Raw genomic sequence first — 25,754 nt, forward strand, 5'->3', positions numbered from 1 at the left:
TGAATCGGTGAACAATTTAACTATATATTTGAATATAACTGAATCACATGCAGGGAGGTACAAGTGCAAAGCAGATAATTCAGAGGGAAAACTAGAAACTGAACAAGAGCTAACTGTGTTGTGTAAGTATAATCAATTAAAATATCTTATAGTATTTTAGATATTTCAAGGACTTGAGAAACATAAGATGCTTTAATTTACTTTAAAGTCACCAAACCGATCAATATTGTCAGGATTCCACCAGCTTCATCCACTCCTCCCACTCATTTACTCACTCCGCCCACTCGTTCATTATAACCTGAATTCTAATCACCGACACCTGCACCCATCATCACATCTCCCTTCATATTCACCTCCCCCACCTCGCTACTTACCTGCCTTCCTTTGGACCTTATACAAGCCTTGCCTTCAGCCTTCATCTTCAGTCTTCAGCCATCCGTTCCTGGGATCGTTCACCTGCATCTGCAAAAGAGACTCTAGTTTATTCCTCAGTTAAGTTACCATTCAAAGTATCACCTGTCTTCATACTCACCATATCTCTGACTGTTTCTGAAAAACCTGTGAAATAAAACTACTTCATTTACCACCAGTCTGACTCCTGTATCATCTGTGACAGAAGACCAGACCCAACATGCAGAAATCAGCGGAGCCCGTGGAGAATCCATCTCACGATCCTTTCGTCGAACTCGTCCAGGCGGTCCGCCAATCGCTACTTCCTTCACCACCTACCAATTCACCCACCGTTTCCAAAGATATCATCCACTCTGCACGCCAGCACTTACTTCCACAAACATCCGCTGCTTCGTCAGCTGCCTCTGCGAGTCCCATGGCCCGACCAGCGACATTCACCGGAGAGGCGGAGGACTGCAGCGGTGTTCTACTTCAAACTTCACTTTACTTCCAGATGCAAGCCCACCAATTTTCGAACGATTCAGCCCGAGTGGCCTTTATTATCTCCCTGTTATCCGGTCGAGCACTCCAATGGGCACAGTCCTTATGGAATTCTAATTCTCCTGTTGTGAAACCTCTATCGAATTTGTGCAGCATTTCAAGGAAGTGTTTGGTCAGACAGCATCGGTCTCTCCGTTCACGATCAGCTGTTCAATCTCCATCAAGGAGCTTCTTCTGTGACTAGTTATGCACTTCAGTTTCGCACATTGGCAGCATCGAGCGGGTGGAATGAAGCTGCTCTGATAACTGCTTTTCGACATGGTCTTAATCCCGACATCCGTCAGCTGATCGTGGTGTTTGAAGATTCCATTGGAATCGAAAGTCGCATTCATAGAACCATTCGGGTGTCCCAACATTTGTGTGCTGCAATAGCCCTGCTTCCGCTGCATGTTCTCCGCCCTCGGCTCCATCATACGCTCCTCCAGCACCCGAGCCAATGCAAGTTGACTCCACTCATCTGTCGTCTACTGAGAAGCAGCGTCGCATTCAACATCACCTCTGCTTGTATTGTGGGGGTGATAAACATCTCATCAGCACCTGCCCCGTTCGACCTCAACGCCCAGCGGTAAGCACTATTCAGATTCCTCCCAAGATTGCCCTGTTGTATCGTACTAATGTCCATTTATTAACCTCTCATGTATGTGTCTCTGCACAAGCCCTCCTCGACTCTGGTTCAGCGGGGAACTTCATATCCACGCAACTCCTTCAGAAAATGAACATCCGTAAACGCTGAAATCTCCAAGGTCTTTGAGTGCAAACCATTCAAGGTAAACCGCTGGGTCGAGGTCGAATTCACCCCCACACTGAAGCTCTGCGTCGGCTGCCTTCACACGGAGGAGATTTCTTTCATGGTGCTGGAGGAGCTCACTGCTGAGCTCATCCTGGGACGCCCTTGAATGGTCCAACAACAACCCACCATCGACCGGATGTCCGGGGAGGTCCTTCGTTGAACTGTTTCCCTTCCTGCATATCGACCGTTGAAAGAATCCAACAAAGTTCTTCTTCTTCTGAGGGTAGCCCCGAGTTTCCCGTTTGTTCCACGTCTATTGAGAGTCCAGAGGTCCAACACCAGGTGGACATTCTGGCAGTGTACAGGGTGTTCCAGGATGTGTTCAGCAAGCAACTGGCAACCAAACCACCACCTCATCGGCCATGGGACTGCGCAATCAACCTGCTACCTGGAGCCACTCTGTCTAAGGGTCGTGTCTACCCTCTGTCCATCCTGGAGCAGAAGGCCATGGAGGAGTATGTGGAGGAAGCCCTCAAGCAGGAGTACATTCGACCATCCACATCCCCTGCCACTTCCAGCTTCTTCTTCATGGCCAAGAAGGCTTGAGGCCGTGCATAGATTACCGTCACCTCAACTCTCAAACCGTAAAGTTTAGCTATCCCCTTCCTCTGGGTCCCAGCAGCTTTGGAGCAGCTGCGTGGAGCCCGCATCTTCTCTAAACTCGATTTACCTCGATTTTACAGTGCCTACAACCTGATCCGAATTCGTCGAGGCGATTAGTGGAAGACGGCTTTCATCACACCCTCCGGTCATTATGAATACCAGGTCATGTCCTTCGGACTGTCTAACGCTCCAGCCGTCTTCCATAGATACATGAACAAGGTCTTCAGAGAGTATCTCAACAGGTTCATGGTCGTCTACATGGACAATGTTCTCATCTACTCTTCCTCTCTTACTGAACATCAACGTCATGTCTCTCTGGTCCTGGAGAAGCTAAGAGCTCACCAACTGTACCTCAAGCTGGAAAAGTGTGAGTTTCACACCACCTCAGTCCAGTTACTGGGCTATGTCATTGATCAGTTCGGAGTGCGGATGGACCAGAGGAAGGTGGAAGCTATTCAGAATGGACTCCTTCCATCGACGGTGAAGGATCTGCAGCGGTTTCTAGGATTTGCTAACTTCTATCGGAGATTCATCAAGAACTACAGTCAAATCAGTGCTCCTCTGACTTCTTCGCTCCAGGACCGGCCCAAGTCTCTGTCCTTGTCCCCAGAAGCCACCCTCGCCTTCCAGCACCTCAAATAAGCTTTTCAAACCGCTCCAATCCTGGTTCATCCGGATCCAGATATTCCCTTTGTCGTCGAGGTGGACGCGTCCTCAACCGGGGTTGGAGCGGTACTCTCACAGCGGAAGGGTGATCCTCCCAAACTCTATCCATGTGCCTTCTTCTCTAAGAAGCTGTCCCCGGCGGATCGGAACTACGATAAGCGGCAATTGTGAGCTGCTCGCCATCAAGCTGGCTTTGGAGGAGTGGAGGCATTGGCTGGAGGGAGCAAATCATCAATTTCACGTCATCACAGATCATCGCAACTTGGAATACCTCAGAGAGGCAAAAAGTCTTAATCCGCACCAAGCTCGATGGACCCTCTTCTTCACTCGCTTTGATTTCCTCATATCTTATCCACCTGGCAGCAAGCATTGCATAGCTGATGCTCTTTCCCGAATTCATAGTCCTCCCTATGAAGAGTCTGCACCTGAGCCCATTCTCCCTCCAGCCCTGTTCGTCAACCCTATCATCTGGGACATTGACGAGCAGCTAGCCGATGAGAACCGTCACCATCCCGCTCCGCCAGGAGCATTTCTAGAGTGTGGCGAGCATTCTTTAAACTCCTCGGGGTTACGGTCAGCTTGTCTTCTGGATACCACCCTCAGACTAACGGCCAGACTGAGCGGAAGATCCAGGAGATCGGATGTTACCTGAGGACCTACTGCCATCAGTACCAGGACAGCTGGAGCCAGTTCCTTCCCTGGGCTGAATACGCCCAGAACTCTTGGATCCAGCCTTACTCACCCAGTTCCATACCAACCATCCTGACCGCCCAGCTCCCAGGTCCCAGGGTAGACCTCGTCGCCGCCCTCATCCCTCTTCTCAGTCGACAAGAGCCACCTCGGAGGAGGGGGGTACTGTCAGGATTCCACCAGCTTCATCCACTCCTCCCACTCATTTACTCACTCCGACCACTCGTTCATTATCACCTGAATTCTAATCACCGACACCTGCACCCATCATCACGTCTCCCTTCATATTCACCTCCCCTGCACTCACTCCTTGTCTGGTCTCGTCTACACATGACCCACAGACTCTCCCTCGATACTTACCCGCTACTTACCTGCCTTCCTTTGGACCTTATACAAGCCTTGCCTTCAGCCTTCATCTTCAGTCTTCAGCCATCCGCCTGCATCCGTTCCTGGGATCGTTCACCTGCATCTGCAAAAGAGACTCTAGTTTATTCCTCAGTTAAGTTACCATTCAAAGTATCATCTGTCTTCATACCCACCATATCTCTGACTGCTTCTGCAAGACCTGTGAAATAAAACTACTTCACTTACCACCAGTCTGACTCCTGTATCATCTGTGACAAATATGACTTTGAGCATTACTTTAACATAATTTGGATTTCATCTTCTTACATATCACGTGTTTGTAGATGCACCTAAAAATGTGACTGCAAGTTCTGAAGGAGAACAGACGTTTGGGAGTGAGCTGACACTTACATGTGAGCCTCGTTCCAAACCTGCTCCGTCCTCATTTGAGTGGATGAAAAGTTTCAATGGACAATTAAAGACTGTAGGACAGAAACTACACTTTCATTCTCTGAATATCTCTGACTCTCGCCAGTTTGTCTGTATTGCATATAATTCCTTTGGAAAAGTAAGATCTCAATTAGTAGACATCAGGGTTAAGTGTGAGTACTTTTTCCTACTAGTTATTTAGACGCATAAGCTTTTAGAAGCTAAAAGGCTTCTTTGACTTTTCTAAAAGATAAAAGATTGTCCAATGTTTTTGAATTAGTTTTAGTCTAATCATTATGGAAGCATGTTTCCGCCACAGAAATAAAATGTAAAAGATAATTTGCAACTATTTATCTCACAATTCTGACTTTTTCCCTCAAAATCGCGATAAGTAAACTCTCAATTTAGGCTTTTTTCTTTTTCTCACAATTGCTAGAAATAAACTCGCAATTGCAAGAAAGTCAGAAATGTGAGAATAAAGTCATGTAACGAAACCTGGGTCAGGCTTAGGGGATATGTATTCAAAATTAGTAATTTTTCAATTAATAATCATTCATACGGGTTTTACCCAGGTAATCATACATTTTAAAGGGGTCATATAATGCCATTTTCATACAAGTTAATTTGATTCTTTAGGGTCTAAATGAAAAGTTTGTAATATACTTTAATTAAAAATTTTCGTTAGTATTGTAAGAAAACGTCTCTGGTTACGTATGTAACCCTAGTTCCCTGAAGGGAACGAGACGCTGCGTGACAACGCTTTGGGAACGCCCCTGCGTGAGTGCGTCATGAAGCACGTATGAAATCAGTCCAATGGCGAGACGGAACGTCATAGGCGGGTGACGTCATCGACCAGGAAACTATATAAGCACCCCAAAACACAAGCGCGTCAGCTTCTGATAAACTGAAGCAAGTGCTCACGGGCATGCCGGGAGTATGGCAAAGACACGCAGCGTCTCATTCCCTTCAGGGAACTAGGGTTACATACGTAACCAGAGACGTTCCCTATCAGGGAACTCGAGCTGCTTTACAACGCTTTGGGAACGCTAATACCAACGCCGCCATACGAGCAAGTGTCCATCATGTGAAGTCAGAGCGCACATTCGGACGAACGCACCTGCGCCCCTGGAGTGGAGCTGAAGTCAAGATGATAAAACTTAACGAATGTATGCGGTGATGACCATCCTGCCACATCGCAAACATCCTGAATAGATACTCCTGACAAAATAGCCTTAGAGGCAGCCATACCCCTGGTTGAATGAGCCCGGACAGCCAAAGGAGAAGGCTGACCGGAGGACTCGTAGGCAAGAGAGATGGCCTCAACCACCCACTTGCTCAACCTCTGCTTAGATACTGGACATCCCTTCTTAGGGGGTCCGAAGCAAACGAACAGTGTTTCGCTCTTTCTCCACAGGGCAGCTCTGTGGACATACGCATCTAAAGCCCTAACAGGGCAGAGCAGATTTAGTTTCTCTTGGTCCGACGTCAAAAATGGAGGAGGACAGAAAGCCTGCAGTACAATAGGCCTGACCACATTAGTTGGAACCTTGGGAACATACCCCGGCCTAGGAAGGAGGAAAGCCTTGACCATGCCGGGTGAAAATTCCAAGCACGAGGGAGAAACCGACAGAGCTTGAATATATCCTATTCTTTTTAATGAAGATATAGCAAGAAGAAATACAGTCTTTAGAGTGAGGAATTTCTCAGAAACTTCTTCAATGGGCTCGAACGGTGCTAGAGAGAGACCTTCTAGAACAACCGCCAGGTCCCAGGTCGGCACCCTCGTGGGAACTGCTGGCCTCAGCCTCAGAGTGCCACGAAGGAAACGGGTTACAAGTGGGTGTCTCCCGAGAGAAGCTCCACTCAAAGGGACGTGGTAAGCAGATAGGCCGCCACATACACCTTCAGTGTGGAGTGGGATAACCCTGTGGAGAAACGCTCCTGAAGGAATTCCAGCACTGCACCCACTGGGCAGTTAACTGGGTCCAACTGGTGTTCTCCACACCAAGAGGTGAACATTTTCCACCTCAGGGCATATAATTTCCTAGTGGCCGGAGCTCTGGAGTGGAGGATGGTCTCCACGACCTCGGTCGAGAGACCAGATTCTATGAGCTGGGCCCCCTCAGAGGCCAAGCCCGCAACCTCCATAGATCTGGGCGGGGGTGAAGTATCGACCCGCTCGCCTGAGAGAGAAGGTCCCTCCTGATCGGAATCTCCAGAGGAGAGCCGTCGAGGAGAGATATTAGATCCGCAAACAGAACTCGGGCCGGCTAGTACAGGGCTACCAACAGTAGACTGACCCCGTCCCGGCGAACCCTCTCCAGAACTCCTGGAAACAGAGCAAATGGGGGGAAATGCGTACAGGCGTGACCTCGGCCACTCCTGTACCATAGCGTCCAACCCCAGAGGGGCTGGAGGACTTAGGGAAAACCACAGTTGGCAGTGTGAAGTTTCTCTGGATGCAAATAGGTCTACCTCGGCATGACCGAAATGTTTCCATAGGAGCTCCACCGCCTCGGGGTGGAGTCTCCATTCTCCGGGCCTCGGCCCCTTGCTCGACAGGATGTCTGCCCCCTGTTTTAAATACCCCGGGATGTAGATCGCCCTCAATGAAAGAAGCTTCCCTTGGGACCATAGAAGGATCTGGCGAGCCAGCTTGTATAACGGGCGCGAACGCAGACCCCCTTGATGGTTTATATAAGAGACCACCGATGTGTTGTCTGACCGGACAAGAACATGATGACCTCTCAGGTCTGGGAGGAAGTGTTTCAGAGCCTGAAACACCGCCAGCATTTCTAGACAATTTATATGCCATTGAAGATGATGGTCCTGCCACAGACCCTGAGCTGAGCGACCACTCATGATCGCCCCCCAACCTGTGAGAGAGGCATCCGTCGTTAGTGTTACACGATGACACGGAGCCCCCAACACAGGACCTAGGGACAGGAACCAAGGTTCTTTCCACATAGCCAGGGCACGGAGACACCGTCGCGTGACCTTGATCTTGCGGAGCGGGTTTCCCCTCGGGGAGAACCCCTTGGACCTGAGCCACCACTGCAGTGGTCTCATGTACAGCAGGCCGCAAGGTATAACGTTGGACGCAGCTGCCATCAGACCCAGAATTCTCTGATACTCTTTTACAGTGAGTGACTGGCCTAGCTTTGCCTGTTTGACGGTTAAGAGAATCGAATCTATACGAGCAGGAGACAGACGTGCCTGCATCGTTGTCGAATTCCAAACCACGCCCAGAAAGGTGGTCCTCTGTACTAGAGAAAGCACACTCTTCTTGGCGTTGAGCCTCAGCCCTAACTTCTTTATATGGCGAGAACGACATCTCGATGCCGAATCGCCTGATGCTCCGATTGAGCCAGAATCAACCAATCGTCGATATAGTTTAAAATGCGGATGCCCTGGAGTCGCAGCGGAGCCAGGGCTGCATCCATACATTTCGTTAAAGTTCGGGGAGACAGTGCCAGGCCGAAAGGAAGAACCCGATATTGGTATGCTTCACCCCCGAAAGCGAACCTCAGGAACTTCCTGTGTTGTGGAAGGATGGAAATGTGGAAGTATGCGTCCTTTAGATCTATCGTGACAAACCAGTCCTCGGACCTGATCTGTGACACGATCTGCATGAGAGTCAGCATCTTGAACTTGAGCTTCCCTACTGAGAGATTTAATAGGCGCAGATCTAAAATTGGACGCAACCCCCCATCCTTCTTCGGAACGATGAAATATCGGCTGTAATAACCCAACTCTCTGCTGGGAGGAAGAACTTGTTCTATAGCCCCCTTCAGCAGCAGAGTTTTCATCTCCTGTTCCATAACCAGAGCCTGCTCGGGGTCCACCACTGTGGGAAGAACCCCTCTGAAGCGTGGCGGGCGTAATCTGAACTGAATCGCGGAATATTGGAATATTTTGAGTGGCAGACACAGTGACCTGTAACGGCGCACCGGCAGGGAACAACTGGTCTAACCGCATCACACCGCTCCTCGGAGCGAGCGAGCGTCCCTCGGGAAAGCGCTCGCTGGGACCGTCTACGCCCCGGCACGCAGGCAGGGTTGGCAGAACGCGCCCCTGAGGGCACCGAGAGAGAACGGGTGCCGTGTTCTACGGCGAACACCTTTCTCTCTTGGTGGGGACCACCCTCAGTACCCTGACGTTTGTGGCGTCAGGGCTTCTTCGACGAAGCCTTCCTGGCGACAATAACCGTCCTCAAATCGGTTTTGCCCCTGGAAGGCCTCGACTGAGAGCGCCGCGCCTCGGCCCAGTCTTGCTGGGGAGGAGCACGAGACGCGACGCTCCTTTTCTGTTGCGCCCTGTGTGAGGAGCTACTCGACGCCCGGGGCTGCTCTTTACGCCCAGCAGCCCCGCGGACATGCACCCTAAGGGGGATGAACTTCTGGAGCGCCGCCGCCTGCTTCTTCTCTTCTTGAAACCTCTCAATGACCGTATTTACCGAGTCACCAAAGAGGCCAGCAGTCGACAGCGGGGCGTCCAGAAGGAAGGATTTCTCTTTCTCCTTCATATTGGAAAGATTTAGCCATAAGTGCCTCTCCGTTGCCACCAGGGCTGCCATAGAACGGCCTACTGATCTGGCCGTCTCCTTGGTGGCACGGAGAGAGAGATCGGCTGCCTGACGTAACTCTCTCAATACATCAGCACTCAATTCCTGCCCCTCACTAATATCTTTAAACAGATCAGCTTGATAGGCTTGAAGAATCGACATAGTGTGTAAACAGGATGCTGCCTGTCCAGCCGCCGAGTAAGCTTTGCCCACCAGAGCCGAAGTGTTTCTTAGTGGTCTGGTGGGCAACGCCGGTGTCTTGAAGGACGTTGCCGTATCAGGAGAAAGGTGGCTCGCCAACACTTCCTCAGCTTTAGGCATCGCCCCATAGCCATAAGATTTCGCCTCAGAAATATTAGAATATAACGATGTTTGCTTTTGTGTGAATATTCTGGACGAAACCGGTCTTTTCCATGATCTCGAAACCTCGGTGTGGAGATCAGGAAAGAATGGCAGACACCGGCGCAGAGGTGCAGCGCGAGATGGCAAAAATCTCTCATCCAGCTTGCTCTTAGATCTAGACTCCTGTCTATCAGCTGGCCACTCAATGCTTAATCTTTCAACTGCACGAATTAACACCTCTATAAGCTCCTCACTAGCAGGAGACTGAAGTGACGAGTCCCCAGTCTCTGCAGTATCCACACTTTCAATGTCCAGTTCCTCAGAACTGGATAGCTGAAGTGATGGTGCCTCAGCCCGGGCGGAAGAAACCGCAGCGCGTGCTTCCTAACCCGGATCTGAGGCGCTGGATCTACCAGGTAAGGGCAGAGATAGGGAAGAGCCCGTCTCCATCCCCGCTGATAGATCCATCTGCGATCCCCACGATTGAAGCCTCCGCTGTGCCTCGGCAGCAGCGGGCCCCGAACCGCGGGGAGAGCGCACCGAACCTCTCTTCTCGAAGAGAGCTCGGCGGGAGCGGAGCGTTTTCATGGACAAACGCTCGCAATGCACACAATCAGCTCCCTCGAGAGCTGACTGGGCATGCTGCACTCCCATACAAACAACACACAGATCGTGAGTGTCCCCACCCGTGATATAACGTGGGCAGGGATGAACACACTTTCTGAACTGCTGTTCGCTCGCCATATTATATATATATATGTGACCAGTCACGGAAACTAGGGACACAAGTCGGTTCTGGGGCATTTTGAGTTATTCATAGATTCTGAGAGTGTAATATCCAAGCTTTCCAACGATGTGTAACATGTGGAAATCTGATAATATTTGGAGAAGTTGTGGCCATTTTAAAGTAGGCACTTAAAAAAGCTCAAAGAGGAGAAAACGAGCTAAAGATTGTGCAGTTCTCACCTGTCTCTGCTGCTGGGGGTGACAATAGGGCTCATTTACATCTCATTTAGATAAGCCATACCCCCTGTAAAGCTCCTCCATGTGCTTTACAGCTTTTTTTACACTTCGAATGAGTGCACTTCTGCCGCACTAGGCGAAAAACAATTGTGCTGCCCCTCTATTTGCAACGTACCAGCAACAACACACAAAGACCAATAATGCCATATAGCCTGCATATAACGCGAAACCAGCAACAACACATAAAGACCAATATGCCATATACATATAACGCAAAACCAGCAACAACACACAAAGACCAATATGCCATATAGCCTGCATATAACGCAAAACCAGCAACAACACACAAAGGCCAATATGCCATATACATACAGTATAACGCAAAACCAGCAACAACACACAAAGACCAATATGCCATATACATATAACGCAAAACCAACAACAACAAACAAAGACCAATAAGCCATAGGCCTACATATAGCGCAAATAGTACGCAACGCTCGTGTGCCCAAAATGTCAACAATATTAAAGTTTATGTAGGAGGCAAATGCCTGCTGGCATTTTTCTTTAAGCAGTCATTTCTGCAATTTTCCAAATAATCACATTTCACCTCCTCAAATTACTGTTGCAAATCTCTTTACACCACTTTCTTATGTGCGTATACACACACAAATGAAATGTCCGCAAGCACATTATATCATCAGCAGGTTCAGCATCTTAAATAACGACTAAAGAGCAAATGAAGCTTAACTTACATTTCAGAAACACGCACGGCAGGCCTTCATCGCAGCAGCAAAGGTCTTAACTGCATCCTCTATTTCGATTCTCCGTCACATATGAAACAGCCAGCCACCGCTGTCAGCGAGCCGAGCCGCCGTATTGAAGCACTGAGGGCGAGCGCGCTGCGCCCATACCTCCGGTTCAGTTTCCCGAGCCCACGAAGTGCGGCGAAAACATTTTCGGTGTAACTGCCAGACGGTTCATCTCGTCTGCGACAATCTTTGCGGCATCCATCTTCATTGAATTTTGATATCAGAGAGAGCTGGCCAGAGCACAGCATAATAAGTAGCCATGTGGTTGACTTGGAGGGCGGGGGCAAAAGCGCCGGGTTATTCAGTATGGAAATACACACAGACAATGACACGCCACGCCCCTACTGCATGCTAGAATCTCCGAAAACAAGCCGATTTCAACCTCAAAATGTAAGCTTTTAAATATACCAATACTGCTATCTCAAACATGGAGAGGCTTCTTCGTGATTTCAATTAACAGATTCTCCAAAAAATTGAAAATCACCAATTTTGAAAAAAAAACTCTTCTTTCTCATTTTGCTCGAAAGTTGTGCTGCCGACTTGTGTCCCTGGTTTCTGTGACGGGTCACATATCGTCTCCTTATAGTTTTTTTTTTTATATGTGAAAAACTCCTGCCTAGCAATACTAAGGACAGACAAAAACACTTGAGAGACAGACTGATATGATTTCACACACAGAGCGCTTGCTGAAGACTCAGAAGCTGACGCGCTTGTGTTTTGGGGTGCTTATATAGTTTCCTGGTCGATGACGTCACCCGCCTATGACGTTCCGTCTCGCCATTGGACTGATTTCATACGTGCTTCATGACGCACTCACGCAGGGGCGTTCCCAAAGCGTTGTAAGGAACTCAGCTTTTTGGAAACATTAATAATCAATAATATCTTGTTATTATTAATTATAAATATTTGGGTCAGTTAATTGGATTAACTTGATGTGGCTGAATTAATATTACAATCAATTAATCAGTTCTTCCAACGAACTATTTTGATTATTAATTTATTCTAATAAAGGGTATCTTCCATGGCCACCGAAGAATAATTATTTCTTCGCCTGTACAGTACTTTGAGCCAGTAGCAAAAACCGTGATCGTAAAGTGACTAAACAGAACCAAATACATATTATGTACAAGTTTTATTAACTAAATATAGATATTTATATGAATATAAATAAACTAAACAACATACACACATGAATACATAAATAGGTTAGTGATAGGATGAAATTGGAAACCGGAAGAGGGTCTATGAGAAGAACCATCAGAATTTCATTTTCACATTTCATTGAATTGAATACTTGCATTTGTAATGGGAACAATTCTTGAAGTTGTTGAAAATTGAAGTCGTTGATGGTTCCGGCAGCGTCAAGTGGAAGTTGGTTGAGCGTTCTCTTTCTCCAGGAACGCATGATTGGAAGTGAGGAAGTCAAAAGGATGGGCGATTGGAGTCGTTGTTGGTTGGAGTCTTTGTTCCAAAACTCCTGAGATTGTCCTTGGTTCTTTGTGAGAGAGTCATCTCTCTTTTCCATGAGGCCGGATCTGGTTGGAATCGAGGCCTGCTGGGCCCTGGGGCCCCCGTGGAGGGGGAGGGGGCTCCCCAGTCTCACCAGAACAGTGTTGCGGCTGGATGAAAAAACTAAGAGAGGGCGGTCACTGTTGCCTGCCTCTGATATACCTTGAGAAAGAACCAACCCCTAAGGTTTGAATGGACCTATGAGTAAGGTGACATGTCCGAGAGGGGAAGCGGCTCTTAGTTGATTTATGGTCTTTGTCCCCAGCATGCTTAGACTGTTCATTCAAGCTCAAATAGACATAACAAATTCACATTGCATTCTAAGAGAAGGTGATGTACATCAAAGTGTGTGTCATTAAATGAGGATTAATTTGCTAGGAAGCATGATACAGGTGAGGTTATATTGACCGTTGGGTGGTTGTTCAACCACATACACCCCAATCAAACATACCATGTTGTTATACCTAATAGTACACGAGACAGTAAATCATCACAGTTTCTGTGAGGCATGTTCCTTCATAGATCAGAGTAACACCGCAAAGTTTATTTAATTAAAGATGGTCTCTCTCTCTTAAGCATGTGGCGCATGTGGCCACATTCCTTTGAGGTCGTAAAGTCTGTTATCAGTCTTAAAGTGTTCTGTAACCGGACACCCGGCTGACAAAGTAACTTCATTTGTGAGGTTAGTTTTGGGGGAGAGTTTCATAGACCTTTATATTCATTAAATAAAGTGAATATGAATAATTAGTGTGTGTCTGATTGGTCCAGACCCTACAGCGTTGTCACGCAGCTCGAGTTCCCTGATAGGGAACACTAATTTTACCTGGTCAAGAACAGCTCTGTTTTCAGCACGCCATTTCAGTGCATATGCCTTTAAATGATAATGAGCTTCCCTCACTCCGCCCCTCTGTTCTGCGGGCGTTCATAACAGCGTTATGACCACACCGCACGTGGAGTGTTTCCTTGACAACAGTTGAGGGTATAGGAAAAAAATGGCAGCGGGAGTCTCTGAGGAGGACACATCTGTGCAACCGTATCAGTTTGAACCGGAGTCTGAACAAGATGACGGCATGAAGAAGTTCGACAATTAAGGCTCGAACAGGAGGTTTCTGAATGGTTGGTTATTATATTGTCACTTTGATCTATCTTTGTGTACTGGCAGGGTAGAGTAACTTAGTGAGATGTACAAACGCTATGTGTTTACTGATGTAAGTTATACGTACTCAGTTTTGTAATAACACAATAACCATAACGCGTTGTTCATTAGAAACATGGGATTATGAATTATATTGAGAACGTCGTACATAGAAAACATGCCGTATGTACCCTGAGTGTAAACCTTAGCCGCATTCATCGTGAAGCGATTTGCAAAGATTAATATAAAGGTTAATAAAACTTTACACTTACTTTTTCTGGAGGTTCAGCAGGGAGACATGAATAGTTGGTAACTATTCTTTTTTTCAGGAGCAGCTTCTTATTACTGCTGTGTTCGTTATTACAGCAAAGAACAGAACACCACAATCGCTTAGACGCCATTCTGCTCCAGCATATCAACAATGACGGACTATGATGACTGACAGCTCGCTCAGGGCAGGGATCTGTTGAAATGCTGCTGTCAATCAACAATCGTGGGAGGGGCGTCAGATTTAGTGACGTCACAAAATCGAACGGCTCAATTTGAGGCAGGGGAAAACATATAAGGAGATTAAAACAAAAACACTGGATAGATTTTTATCATTATATGATGGTTGTGTACAGGCACTGCCAACACACATTTCAGTACAATCAACTTGAAAAAGTGCATGTACCATTATATGACCCCTTTAAATCTCCCAAAAAGGGATAATATTTCCCTGCATCTGCATTCATATATGTACTTAGGTAATTAACCACAAAGGATTATAATATGTAGACTATATTTTACAGACAATGCTCAATTGCATAACAATACTTAATCAAAACGGATTATAATTAAATATTTAATATATCAATTATCTCTATCATAGATTGATCGTCGGGATAATCTTTAAGTGGATTAATTTATAACCGAATCATCTTTTTGTCCAGCAAAAACCTGATCATTCGATCTCAATCAAGCCTCACAAAATTATCCTACTTCATAGACTTTCAGGAGAAGCTATTCCTCTGGCCAGAAGGAACAGCTTTCCTGTTCTATAACGATTCTTTAAGTAGGCTATCAATAAATTTGTAAAGCACGTAGCTTTGGATTGTATACATTAAAAGTAGGGATGCTCCGATTGATCGGACGCCGATCATGATCGGCCGATATTGGCTAAAAATAGATTGATCGGCGAACCCCATAAGCGCCGATCAAAAAAGCCGATAACGTGACGTAAATTACTCGCGCGACTTTTTCCCACCTGCATGCGTGGCGCACGGGCACACAACAGCAGAGTGGAGCTTGGCAGTGGCAACATGAGTTCTCCTTCACCGGAACGAATAGGGAGTCTCCCAACGGATTGAAGCGCGCGTCCGAGTGAAGACCGTGCACCGGGCGAGCCACAACAGAACGCGGTATCTGCGCCACTGATCGCTGCGGCAACGAGCACTTTGATCACTTGATATAAAAAAAACATTTCAGCGCTAGATCGCCTCTTATTTTACTAATGAACAAAATGAATGCTCTGAGTTAACTGGAGATGTTTTTATTTATTCGTATTGGTACATTCGTGCCGCGAGATGTTTCAAAAGTGGTGGTGGTATTTATTTATTTTTTTATCTGACGTAGTTGGTTCCTCAACTACATCAGATTCAGATTCAGATTATTTTATTTAATGCCATGGCAGCATTCAAAGCTATTTTCATGGCAAAAATTCAATTATAAAAAAACAAATATCATATAAATACAATAAAACAAAACAAATATAAACAACAAGTCATTTTATACAATATATATTTTTAAAAATCCAAAACCTTTTCAGGCATAATCTCATTAAATATGTCCTTTAATGAAGTAACTTCATAAAAGAGCATTCTGCTCAACTACATCAGACGTTCATAATAATAACAGAAAAAAACTTGCCATAGTTTTGTCCTTTTATCAGTAGCCAGTTTTGGTGTAACAAGTTGTACATTTTGTTGCCAATTAGTAAATGTAGTGGGTGTATTAAGAGGCTACAATTTCCAAATATGCCTAAGTGTAACTTGATCCCCTCCCATTAGGCTGATCTGATGTGTGTTGGTCTGCCTGACCCCTCTTTGTTTGGAATAATTTAATGTTACTCTGCCTTATTTGGGAAAGCTGGCCTACAGTAGCCTTAAGACATCTCATTTTCTAAATACAATTAAATAAACACATTTCTACAAATGGTGCAAACTATGCTAGATTATATATAAAAGATTCCCATTCCCCTGCCATTCTGTGATCGGCAGTGATCGGCAATCGGCAGATCATGATTTTGGTGATCGGTAATCGGTGATCGGCCCCAAAAATGCTGATCGGAGCATCTCTAATTAAAAGGACTTGTATGAGTAGAGACAGAATCAATAAATTAATATAATGCATTTAATAAAGGCAAAGTTACGTATACAGGTTATAACAAACAATAAATGTATTTACAACAAAGTACAACGGCAATGGAAAAGAATGCATCAATAAAGAGAGAGAGAGAATGAGAAAGAGAGAGAGAATCTGGAAAGATCAGTGGCAAATTACAGACCTTAAAACCTTTGAGAGACAACACGGAGAAACACATCTTAATCTATATACTTGCACTGGCTAGTTGCGTGGCTGCTTCGAAGGCATGTGGATGTGTTCCGTGGAAGAGTCAGTTTGCCTGGGGATGGGTCCGGGTCGCGCACTTTCGAACGAAGGTTTAAAGGTCTCGGACGTAAAATTACCAAAGAAACGATTCAGGCAAAGTTCACTTACTCGTCTGAGGAAATGAACAAAGTAGAAAGGAAAAATAAAACTTAAACAAACAAAAGAAAAGATCCCCGGAAGGCGATCACCGGAGCAGTTACATGATGATGCGAAGAGAGGAGAAGTTAGAGAGAGAGACTGATCTCTATCAGTCATTTAAAAGGGGTGAAGATGTCACACCCTCTTGGGGTATGTGAGCCAATTCAAAGTGGTCCCTTTGGAGGGTGATTTTAGGGAGGGTCCCTTTGGAGGGACTGTTGAGAACTGTTGTCCTTTCAGAAGGAATGTGCATTCATATGTGTTCAGATGAACGACCCATGATTTAACCAGATACCCTGCAGTCAGAACTGTGCGAAAAAAGTTAGAATTGTGAGATACAAACTCACAATTGTAAGAAAAGTTCAGAACTATTAGAAAAAAAGGCAAAATTGTGAGATGTAAAGTCCTATTCTGAGGAAAAAACTTTTCTTATTGTATTTTGCAATTTATATCACACAATTCTGAAATAAAATCTTTTTTCCTGACTAAAACATCCTTTTTAACTTTATTTCATGGAATTGCAAGTTTATATCACACACTTTTGAGGAAGAAAAGTCAGAATTGTCAGATAGAAATTCGCAATTACCTTTTTTATTTTTTATTCAGTGGTGGAAACATTCTTCCATAAATGAATGAGTTTGTAATGATAGTTACTTAATTATTATTGTCTATTTGCCTTTTTTCTACAGATACTCCAAACATAAAAATTGTTCATAATATGACTGCTGAGGGGAATTGGCAGCTTGCAGTCTATCTGACCTGCAGTGCATATGCGTATCCTCCTGCCACTGACTACAAATGGTACAGAGAGGACAACCTCACCGTCCTGTCAGACCAGCAGAACTTCACTGTTCTACCTCAGAACCCAGGAATGTATTACTGTACAGCAGCCAATATAATCGGAAAATCACGATCCAAAAACATCACGTTATTTGTCAGCAGTAAGTATGAAATTATACATTTATAAAATAAATCAAATAATAAAATGCTAATGACTAGAGTTGCGAAATCAAATAAAAAATTATCTAGAACTTCTTCCGCCAGATTATGTAACTATGGTGAGCAAGAAAGCTATTTACCTGTCCTAAAGAAAATGAAAACGTCTCGGTTACGTATGTAACCCTCGTTCCCTGAGTAGGGAACTGAGACATTACGTCGGAGTAGAAAATACTAGTACTAAAATACGGACTTAGAAAATACATATATGACCCGGAGGGATGCATATGGAGAACAATGGGGTGTCCAGCCACAGGTGGAATATTTCAACCCCAGGGGTGGCTTGCCAAGGGAAAGACACATGCTCAGAGAGGCTTACAGTGGAAATACACATGTGGGGGTCGCTCAGGGGAGGGACCATACACACGGGAGGCACCTAGCCGATGCGCAGGCAATAGACACTGGTGTCGACCTCAGGAGTGCTGGAGGAACTCAGAACTCAGGGCTTCTCGGTGAGAAGAGCACCTGTTGACGAAGAGGTTCCACTTCAATGCGAAGACATGTCTCGTGGATGATGCTCTAGCGGATGTGATGGTAGCCACCACCGGTGGTGGTAGGGTACTCAAACCTGCCTCATCCCATTCAGGAGCCACACATGGAGGTTCCAAAGATCGGGATGAGGGTGCCATAGGGTGCCCCGTCCCTGAGAAAGGAGGTCCTTCCTCAGAGGGATCAGCCAGGGAGGTGCTGTCGCGAGGAGACCCAGTTCGGAGAACCAGATCCTGGTGGGCCAGTACGGCGCAACCAGAATGACCTGCTCATCGTCCTCCCTGACCTTGCGCAAGTTCTGCGCAAGAAGGCTGAATGGGGGAAACGCATACTTGCGGCCCTGCGGCCAGCTGTGCGCCAGAGCATCCGTGCCGAGCGTGCCCTCGGTCACGGAATAGTACTGGGCGCAATGGGTCGAGTCGTGAGAGGCAAACAGATCTATCTGTGCGTCCCCGAACTGGTCCAAAATCAGCTGAACCAACCGGGGATGGAGCCGCCATTATCCCGGGAGGAGCTGAAACCGTGAGAGCTCGTCGGCTACACAGTTCAGAGCTCCGGGGATATAAATGGCACGAAGCGACCTCAGATGCTTCTGACTCCATAAGAGGAGGTGGCGTGCGAATTGCGACATACGGCGGGAGCGCAGACCACCTTGACGGTTGATGTACGCTACAGTGGCGGTATTGTCTGATCGGACTAGTACGTGTTGGCCCTTGATCACGCCCCGGAAGCGGCGCAGAGCAAGACATACAGCCAGCAACTCAAGGCAATTGACGAGCCATAGACTCTGGGGCCCTATCCAGGAGCCCGTGGCAGCACATCCATTGCACATGGCGCCCCAGCCCGTGGAGAAGGCATCTGTCGTTACAACAACATGCCGCGAAGCTCGTTCCAGGGGCACTCCGGCCCGTAGAAAGCTGAGGTTCGCCCACGGGGTAAAGGTCTGACGGCAGGTCGGAGTAACTGGTACTCGGAGGGTGCCGTGATGCCATGCCCACCTCGGCACTCGGTCGCGAAGCCAAAGCTGAAGCGGTCTCATATGAAGTAATCCGAGCAGCGTTGCTGTGGCTGCAGATGCCTTAAGCCCCAGGAGCCTCTGAAAAAGTTTCAGTGGAACCGCACTCTTGCCCTCGAAACTGTCTCAGGCAAGTCAGCAGTGACACCACGCGCTCGCTCGTAAGCTGCGCGAACATGGCGACCGAGTCGATTTCCATACCGAGAAAAGAGATCCTCTGCATGGGGCAAAGTTTGATCTTCTCCAAGTTGACCCGAAGGCCCAAACGGGCTAGGTGCCCGTCTGGATCCCTGAGCACTAGATCCCTGTGTTCGCAAACCTGATCTCGAGAGTGAGCTAGGATCAGCCAGTCGTCAAGATGGTACAGGATCCGAACCCCGTGTTCCCGGTTGGGAACAAGGGCAGCCTCGACGACCTTCGTGAAGATGCGAGGAGACAGGGCTAGCCCGAATGGGAGAACCACGTACTCCGTACCAACGTACTGATATGCCTGCGCCTCGAAAGCAAACCGAGGGGTGCACGGCTCGGGGGCGGCGCACCATGTCGTCCGAGAACTCTGTATTCTCGGAGACAGGAGAGTCAGTTCTTTCTGAGAATAAGGATTCTTCCCCGGCCCTGCACCGGGGAAAGGAGTGGCCCTACGACCAGCTCCTGGAAATAACTGAGTTCCATCTCTGAGCAGCCCATCTCAAGAGCGCCGCTTAACCCGGTGAATAGTGGGGGGCGGGGCTGGAGAGGTCTGTGGCGTCCCCCTGCGGCCTCCAGAGCCAGCCCGGGTGAACGGGCGGGGTGGGAGCCGCGGGGGGGCGCCTTCGGGATGGGCAGACTGAGGGATCTGAGCGGACGGCGGGGCCGTCGGGGCAGAATGCCTCAGTCTGCTCACCGCCGAAGGGCCGACCTGGGATATGAGTGTGTCGAGCAGACGGGTCCGCCGGACATCCTGCACATCGGACAGGTTAAGCCACAGGCTTGAATGGTGGACATCACCTGACCCAGGTAGTGTGCGGCCACTTTCGTCACTCGGGGAGCAAGGTCAGTGGCGGCGCACAGCTCAGTGAAGAGCCCTGGGTCAGTCCCACCCTCCTGCATGTCCATGAACATCTGGGCCAGGTAGACCAGCAGAATGGCCATGGCATGCAGTGAGGCGGCTGCCTGTCCTGGGCACTATAGGATTACGAAAAACTACAGGCTTCGGACGGGTGCTTAGGATCGCGCCGAGAAGAAGCACTCAGTTATTTTAGTATCACAACAGAGCGTTCAACCGGGGGACCCCAGTGTACCCATGGGCAGCGGCCCCGTGAAGGGGAGGAAGGGCGGAGAAGATCAACGAGGGATCGCTGGAAGACAGGGGTCTTCGAGGATTTTGAGATCTCCTGATGCACATCCGGGAAGAAAGGAATTGAAGGGGACGCCGACAGGTGTCAGCAGCCACACACAAAAACCAATTGTGCAGCAGCGAGCGCACAGGACAGGGTGGAAGGTTCCACTAGTAAAATTTTAAAAAATGACAAATGTCCTACTAAAACATTTTGGGGGAAAAATTTTTCCCCGAATAATCTATAAATAACGTTTGGAGAACATTATTAAAGACCTGATAACTTTAAATGAGCGTTGTTAACGTTAATGGAAGAACGTTTGTTCTTAACTTTGAGAGAATCTCGCCAAAACGTTTTGAGAATGTTCCCTGTAATCTGATGCCAAACAACTGGTTCACATGTGTCTCAAAATGTTTGAAATTCCGAATAATCAAATTTTTTAAATCTGAGATCAATGATTGATGACTTTATTACTGAAATAAAGAAAAAAAATGGTTTTGAACAACTTGATGGTAAACAAATGAGTAATTTTCTTTCTCTTTTTTTGGTGAACCTTTGATAATATAGATTTATTTGTTGGGCAAAATATAAAGGTTCTGGATCACTTGTTTTCACTCAGTATTCTACTCCTTATTTCAGACAACCCTTGTAAGGTGCAGGTTGAACCATCAGAGCTAAAGAATCCACTCAAGGAGTCAGAGGAATTTACTGCTAAATGTTCCACATTTAGTTTCTGCTTGAAATATCCTGAGTGGTTTGTCCACACATCAGGTCAAAAGGAAGAATGGCTGTCCTCATCATTAACTGATGTAATAATAGAGAATGAAGAAGAAAATGACAGAAAAGTCACCAAAATAAAATTCAATGTGACATGGAAGGATGACAAAAGAATTCTGTCTTGTCGTCCAGCCCAAGCACAGGACATCTTCCAGATCAGAAACATCACTCTGTCTGTGGAATGTGAGTGTGCATCTCATGTGTCTGTAAACAAACACTGTAAATTTACTGCCATCCACTTCATCTCTGTTTCTTCTCCAGATGCACCTAGAGAGACAACTGCAAAAGGGAGCTCTGAGTATGTGAAGGAGGGAGATTCTGTCACTCTCTCATGCGAAAGCAGAGGTCGCCCTGATGTCACCTTTTCATGGTTCAAAAAGGACAACATAGAACAGTCTCAACAAATGTCTGACTTCAAACTAAATAATGTGAAACCAGAAGACAGTGGAGAATATTATTGTGGAGCTAAAAACAAGCATGGAGCAATGACATCAAATATCATTATAATTGATGTGAAATGTGAGTTTTATGTTTTATGTAAACAGATGAAGAAATACCAACCCCAATTAATAATCTGCTCAAATCGCTTGTAATCTTGTAATCAAAATGCATTTCCCGTGCCTTCAGATGGTCCAAAGGGTGTCACAGTGAAACCTCTGTTCAGTGTTGAAGATCTCAAAGAGGGAGACGCACTGATTCTTAAGTGTTCAATTAATGACAGTAACCCACTAGTCAAGAAGTTTGAATGGTACAACAACTACAAAATGTCACAACAAACTAGCGATACATTAACCATCAGCAATGTAACAGCAGACGATGAAGGATCTTACTATTGCCAGGCTGATAATGGTATAAAAAAAGAGAAGTCAAATGAAATCTCAGTATCTCTAAAGTGTAAGTATTGTCATTTTCATTTTTACCACAAACATGCTTAAATAATATGTTGAATATAAAATCAAACTCGAAATCCATTTTAGTGTTCCCTAATGTTACCTAACTGTAATTACCTAATCACTTGTGAATTGAAAGAGTTTGAAGTATTTCTAATTATCTGCACGGTTCAAAGCTTTCCTATGTCAAAGCTCACAGTGACAGGACCTCAGGATATCATAAATATTCAAAACAGTCGAGGGAACATCACTGAATCGGTGAACAATTTAACTATATTGTAACAAGGTTCAATATGTTGAGGATGGAAGAAGACAAGGGTTGGTGTGACTGGGTCTCGTACACTTTTATTTATCACTCGAAACAGGAATCCCAGTTGCGCATGAGCGCCTTCACCATAGATCACCTATAGCACGTTCCACAAACAAAATAACACTGTATCCAAACTCAGTCCATGTGTGCACGAGATCCCAGTCCCTCTCTCTCACTCGATCTCTCTCTGACATCCGGCTTTTATGCGGTCTCCCCACGCCAATCACTGCAATCAGAAACAGGTGTTCGTCATTTTGCAGTTGACCCACTTACTCACCACTTACTCGAGAAGAAGCACTCAGTTATTTTAGTATCACAACAGAGCGTTCAACCGGGGGACCCCAGTGTACCCATGGACAGCGGCCCCGTGGAGGGGAGGAAGGGCGGAGAAGATCAACGAGGGATCGCTGGAAGACAGGGGTCTTCGAGGATTTCGAGATCTCCTGATTCACATCCGGGAAGAAAGGAATTGGAGGGGACGCCGACAGGTGTCAGCGGCCACACACAAAAACCAATCGTGCAGCAGCGAGCGCACAGGACAGGGTGGAAGGTTCCACTAGTAACATTTAAAAAAAATGACAAATGTCCTACTAAAACATTTTGGGGGAAATTTTTTTTCCCCGAATAATGTATAAATAACATTTGGAGAACATTATTAAAGACCTGATAACTTTAAATGAGCGTTGTTAACGTTAATGGAAGAACGTTTGTTCTTAACTTTGAGAGAATCTCGCCAAAACGTTAACCAAAGTTTTGAGAAGGTTCCCTGTTATCTGATGCCAAACAACTGGTTCACATGTGTCTCAAAATGTTTGAAATTCCGAATAATCAAATTTTTTAAATCTGAGATCAATGATTGATGACTTTATTACTGAAATAAAGAAAAAAAATGGTTTTGAACAACTTGATGGTAAACAAATGAGTAATTTTCTTTCTCTTTTTTTGGTGAACCTTTGATAATATAGATTTATTTGTTGGGCAAAACATAAAGGTTCTGGATCACTTGTTTTCACTCAGTATTCTACTCCTTATTTCAGACAACCCTTGTAAGGTGCAGGTTGAACCATCAGAGCTAAAGAATCCACTCAAGGAGTCAGAGGAATTTACTGCTAAATGTTCCACATTTAGTTCCTGCTTGAAATATCCTGAGTGGTTTGTCCACACATCAGGTCAAAAGGAAGAATGGCTGTCCTCCTCATTAACTGATGTAATAATAGAGAATGAAGAAGAAAATGACAGAAAAGTCACCAAAATAAAATTCAATGTGACATGGAAGGATGACAAAAGAATTCTGTCTTGTCGTCCAGCCCAAGCACAGGACATCTTCCAGATCAGAAACATCACTCTGTCTGTGGAATGTGAGTGTGCATCTCATGTGTCTGTAAACAAACACTGTAAATTTACTGCCATCCACTTCATCTCTTTTTCTTCTCCAGATGCACCTAGAGAGACAACTGCAAAAGGGAGCTCTGAGTATGTGAAGGAGGGAGATTCTGTCACTCTCTCATGCGAAAGCAGAGGTCGCCCTGATGTCACCTTTTCATGGTTCAAAAAGGACAACATAGAACAGTCTCAACAAATGTCTGACTTCAAACTAAATAATGTGAAACCAGAAGACAGTGGAGAATATTATTGTGGAGCTAAAAACAAGCATGGAGCAATGACATCAAATACCATTATAATTGATGTGAAATGTGAGTTTTATGTTTTATGTAAACAGATGAAGAAATACCAACCCCAATTAATAATCTGCTCAAATCGCTTGTAATCTTGTAATCAAAATGCATTTCCCGTGCCTTCAGATGGTCCAAAGGGTGTCACAGTGAAACATCTGTTCAGTGTTGAAGATCTCAAAGAGGGAGACGCACTGATTCTTAAGTGTTCAATTAATGACAGTAACCCACTAGTCAAGAAGTTTGAATGGTACAACAACTACAAAATGTCACAACAAACTAGCGATACATTAACCATCAGCAATGTAACAGCAGACGATGGAGGATCTTACTATTGCCAGGCTGATAATGGTATAAAAAAAGAGAAGTCAAATGAAATCTCAGTATCTGTAAAGTGTAAGTATTGTCATTTTCATTTTTACCACAAACATGCTTAAATAATATGTTGAATATAAAATCAATCTCGAAATCCACATTAGTGTTACCTAATGTTACCTAACTGTAATTACCTAATCACTTGTGAATTGAGAGAGTTTGAAGTATTTCTAATTATCTGCACGGTTCAAAGCTTTCCTATGTCAAAGCTCACAGTGACAGGACCTCAGGATATCATAAATATTCAAAACAGTCGAGGGAACATCACTGAATCGGTGAACAATTTAACTATATTGTAACAAGGTTCAATATGTTGAGGATGGAAGAAGACAAGGGTCGGTGTGACTGGGTCTCGTACACTTTTATTAATCACTCGGAACAGGAATCCCAGTTGCGCATGAGCGCCTTCACCATAGATCACCTATAGCACGTTCCACAAACAAAATAACACTGTATCCAAACTCAGTCCATGTGTGCACGAGATCCCAGTCCCTCTCTCTCACTCGATCTCTCTCTGACATCCGGCTTTTATGCGGTCTCCCCACGCCAATCACTGCAATCAGAAACAGGTGTTTGTCATTTTGCAGTTGACCCACTTACTCACCGCTCAGCTCCGCCCTCGCTCTCCGCTACAGACTCCGCTAAACCACACCCCCCTTGCCACATACACCCACCGCCCGACTCAGGCCGGGGAGCCATCCGGTCTGCAGCCTCCCCCCCCCTCGTCCTTGAGAGGAAGTCTAGCCACAGCCATCTGTGCACCCCGTAATGTACCCCGACATTACGTCGGAGTACGACGAATGGGGTTTCAGGTGGAATATTTCAACCCCAGGGGTGGCTTGCCAAGGAAAAGACACATGCTCAGAGAGGCTTACAGTGGAAATACACATGTGGGGGTCGCTCAGGGGAGGGACCATACACACGGGAGGCACCTAGCCGATGCTCAGGCAATAGACACTGGTGACGACCTCAGGAGTGCTGGAGGAACTCAGGGCTTCTCGGTGAGAAGAGCACCAGTTGACGAAGAGGTTCCACTTCAATGCGAATACATGTCTCGTGGATGATGCTCTAGCGGATGCGATGGTAGCCACCACCGGTGGTGGTAGGGTACTCAAACCTGCCTCATCCCATTCAGGAGCCACACATGGAGGTTCCAAAGATCGGGATGAGGGTGCCATAGGGTGCCCCGTCCCTGAGAAAGGAGGTCCTTCCTCAGAGGGATCAGCCAGGGAGGTGCTGTCGCGAGGAGAACCAGTTCGGAGAACCAGGTCCTGGTGGGCCAGTACGGCGCAACCAGAATGACCTGCTCCTCGTCCTCCCTGACCTT

General features: G+C 46.2%; 1 protein-coding gene, 1 long non-coding RNA gene and 1 pseudogene across 3 annotated transcripts in view; all 3 read left to right on the forward strand.

Moving 5' to 3' along the window:
* LOC143715915 (B-cell receptor CD22-like) overlaps nt 1-25,754 on the forward strand; it is a 67,131-nt pseudogene that overhangs the window by 16,765 nt on the left and 24,612 nt on the right. The gene's annotated exons all lie outside the window — the stretch shown is intronic.
* LOC143715916 (uncharacterized) lies at nt 21,218-21,945 on the forward strand. Its single transcript, XR_013195914.1, has 3 exons — nt 21,218-21,362; nt 21,441-21,698; nt 21,807-21,945. It is a non-coding gene; the product is annotated as an uncharacterized LOC143715916 (long non-coding RNA).
* LOC143715706 (B-cell receptor CD22-like) lies at nt 22,363-25,196 on the forward strand. The gene is made up of 5 exons (XM_077207458.1): nt 22,363-22,387; nt 23,345-23,737; nt 23,816-24,073; nt 24,182-24,403; nt 25,015-25,196. Exons 1-5 carry the CDS (start codon nt 22,363-22,365, stop codon nt 25,194-25,196), a joined length of 1,080 nt encoding a protein of 359 aa, XP_077063573.1.

The sequence above is a fragment of the Siphateles boraxobius genome, unplaced genomic scaffold (genome assembly GCF_051911475.1).
Source record: "Siphateles boraxobius isolate OS27281-9 unplaced genomic scaffold, OSU_SipBor_1 6, whole genome shotgun sequence".
Classification (NCBI taxonomy): Eukaryota; Metazoa; Chordata; class Actinopteri; order Cypriniformes; family Leuciscidae; genus Siphateles; species Siphateles boraxobius.

Coding starts and splice junctions, on each gene's coding strand:
- LOC143715706 (XM_077207458.1), top strand. CDS start 22,363: ATGTTGAGGATGGAAGAAGACAAGG. Junction 22,388..23,344: donor GAGGATGGAAGAAGACAAGG/GTTGGTGTGACT, acceptor TTGATAATATAG/ATTTATTTGTTGGGCAAAAC. Junction 24,404..25,014: donor CTATTGCCAGGCTGATAATG/GTATAAAAAAAG, acceptor GTCATTTTGCAG/TTGACCCACTTACTCACCGC.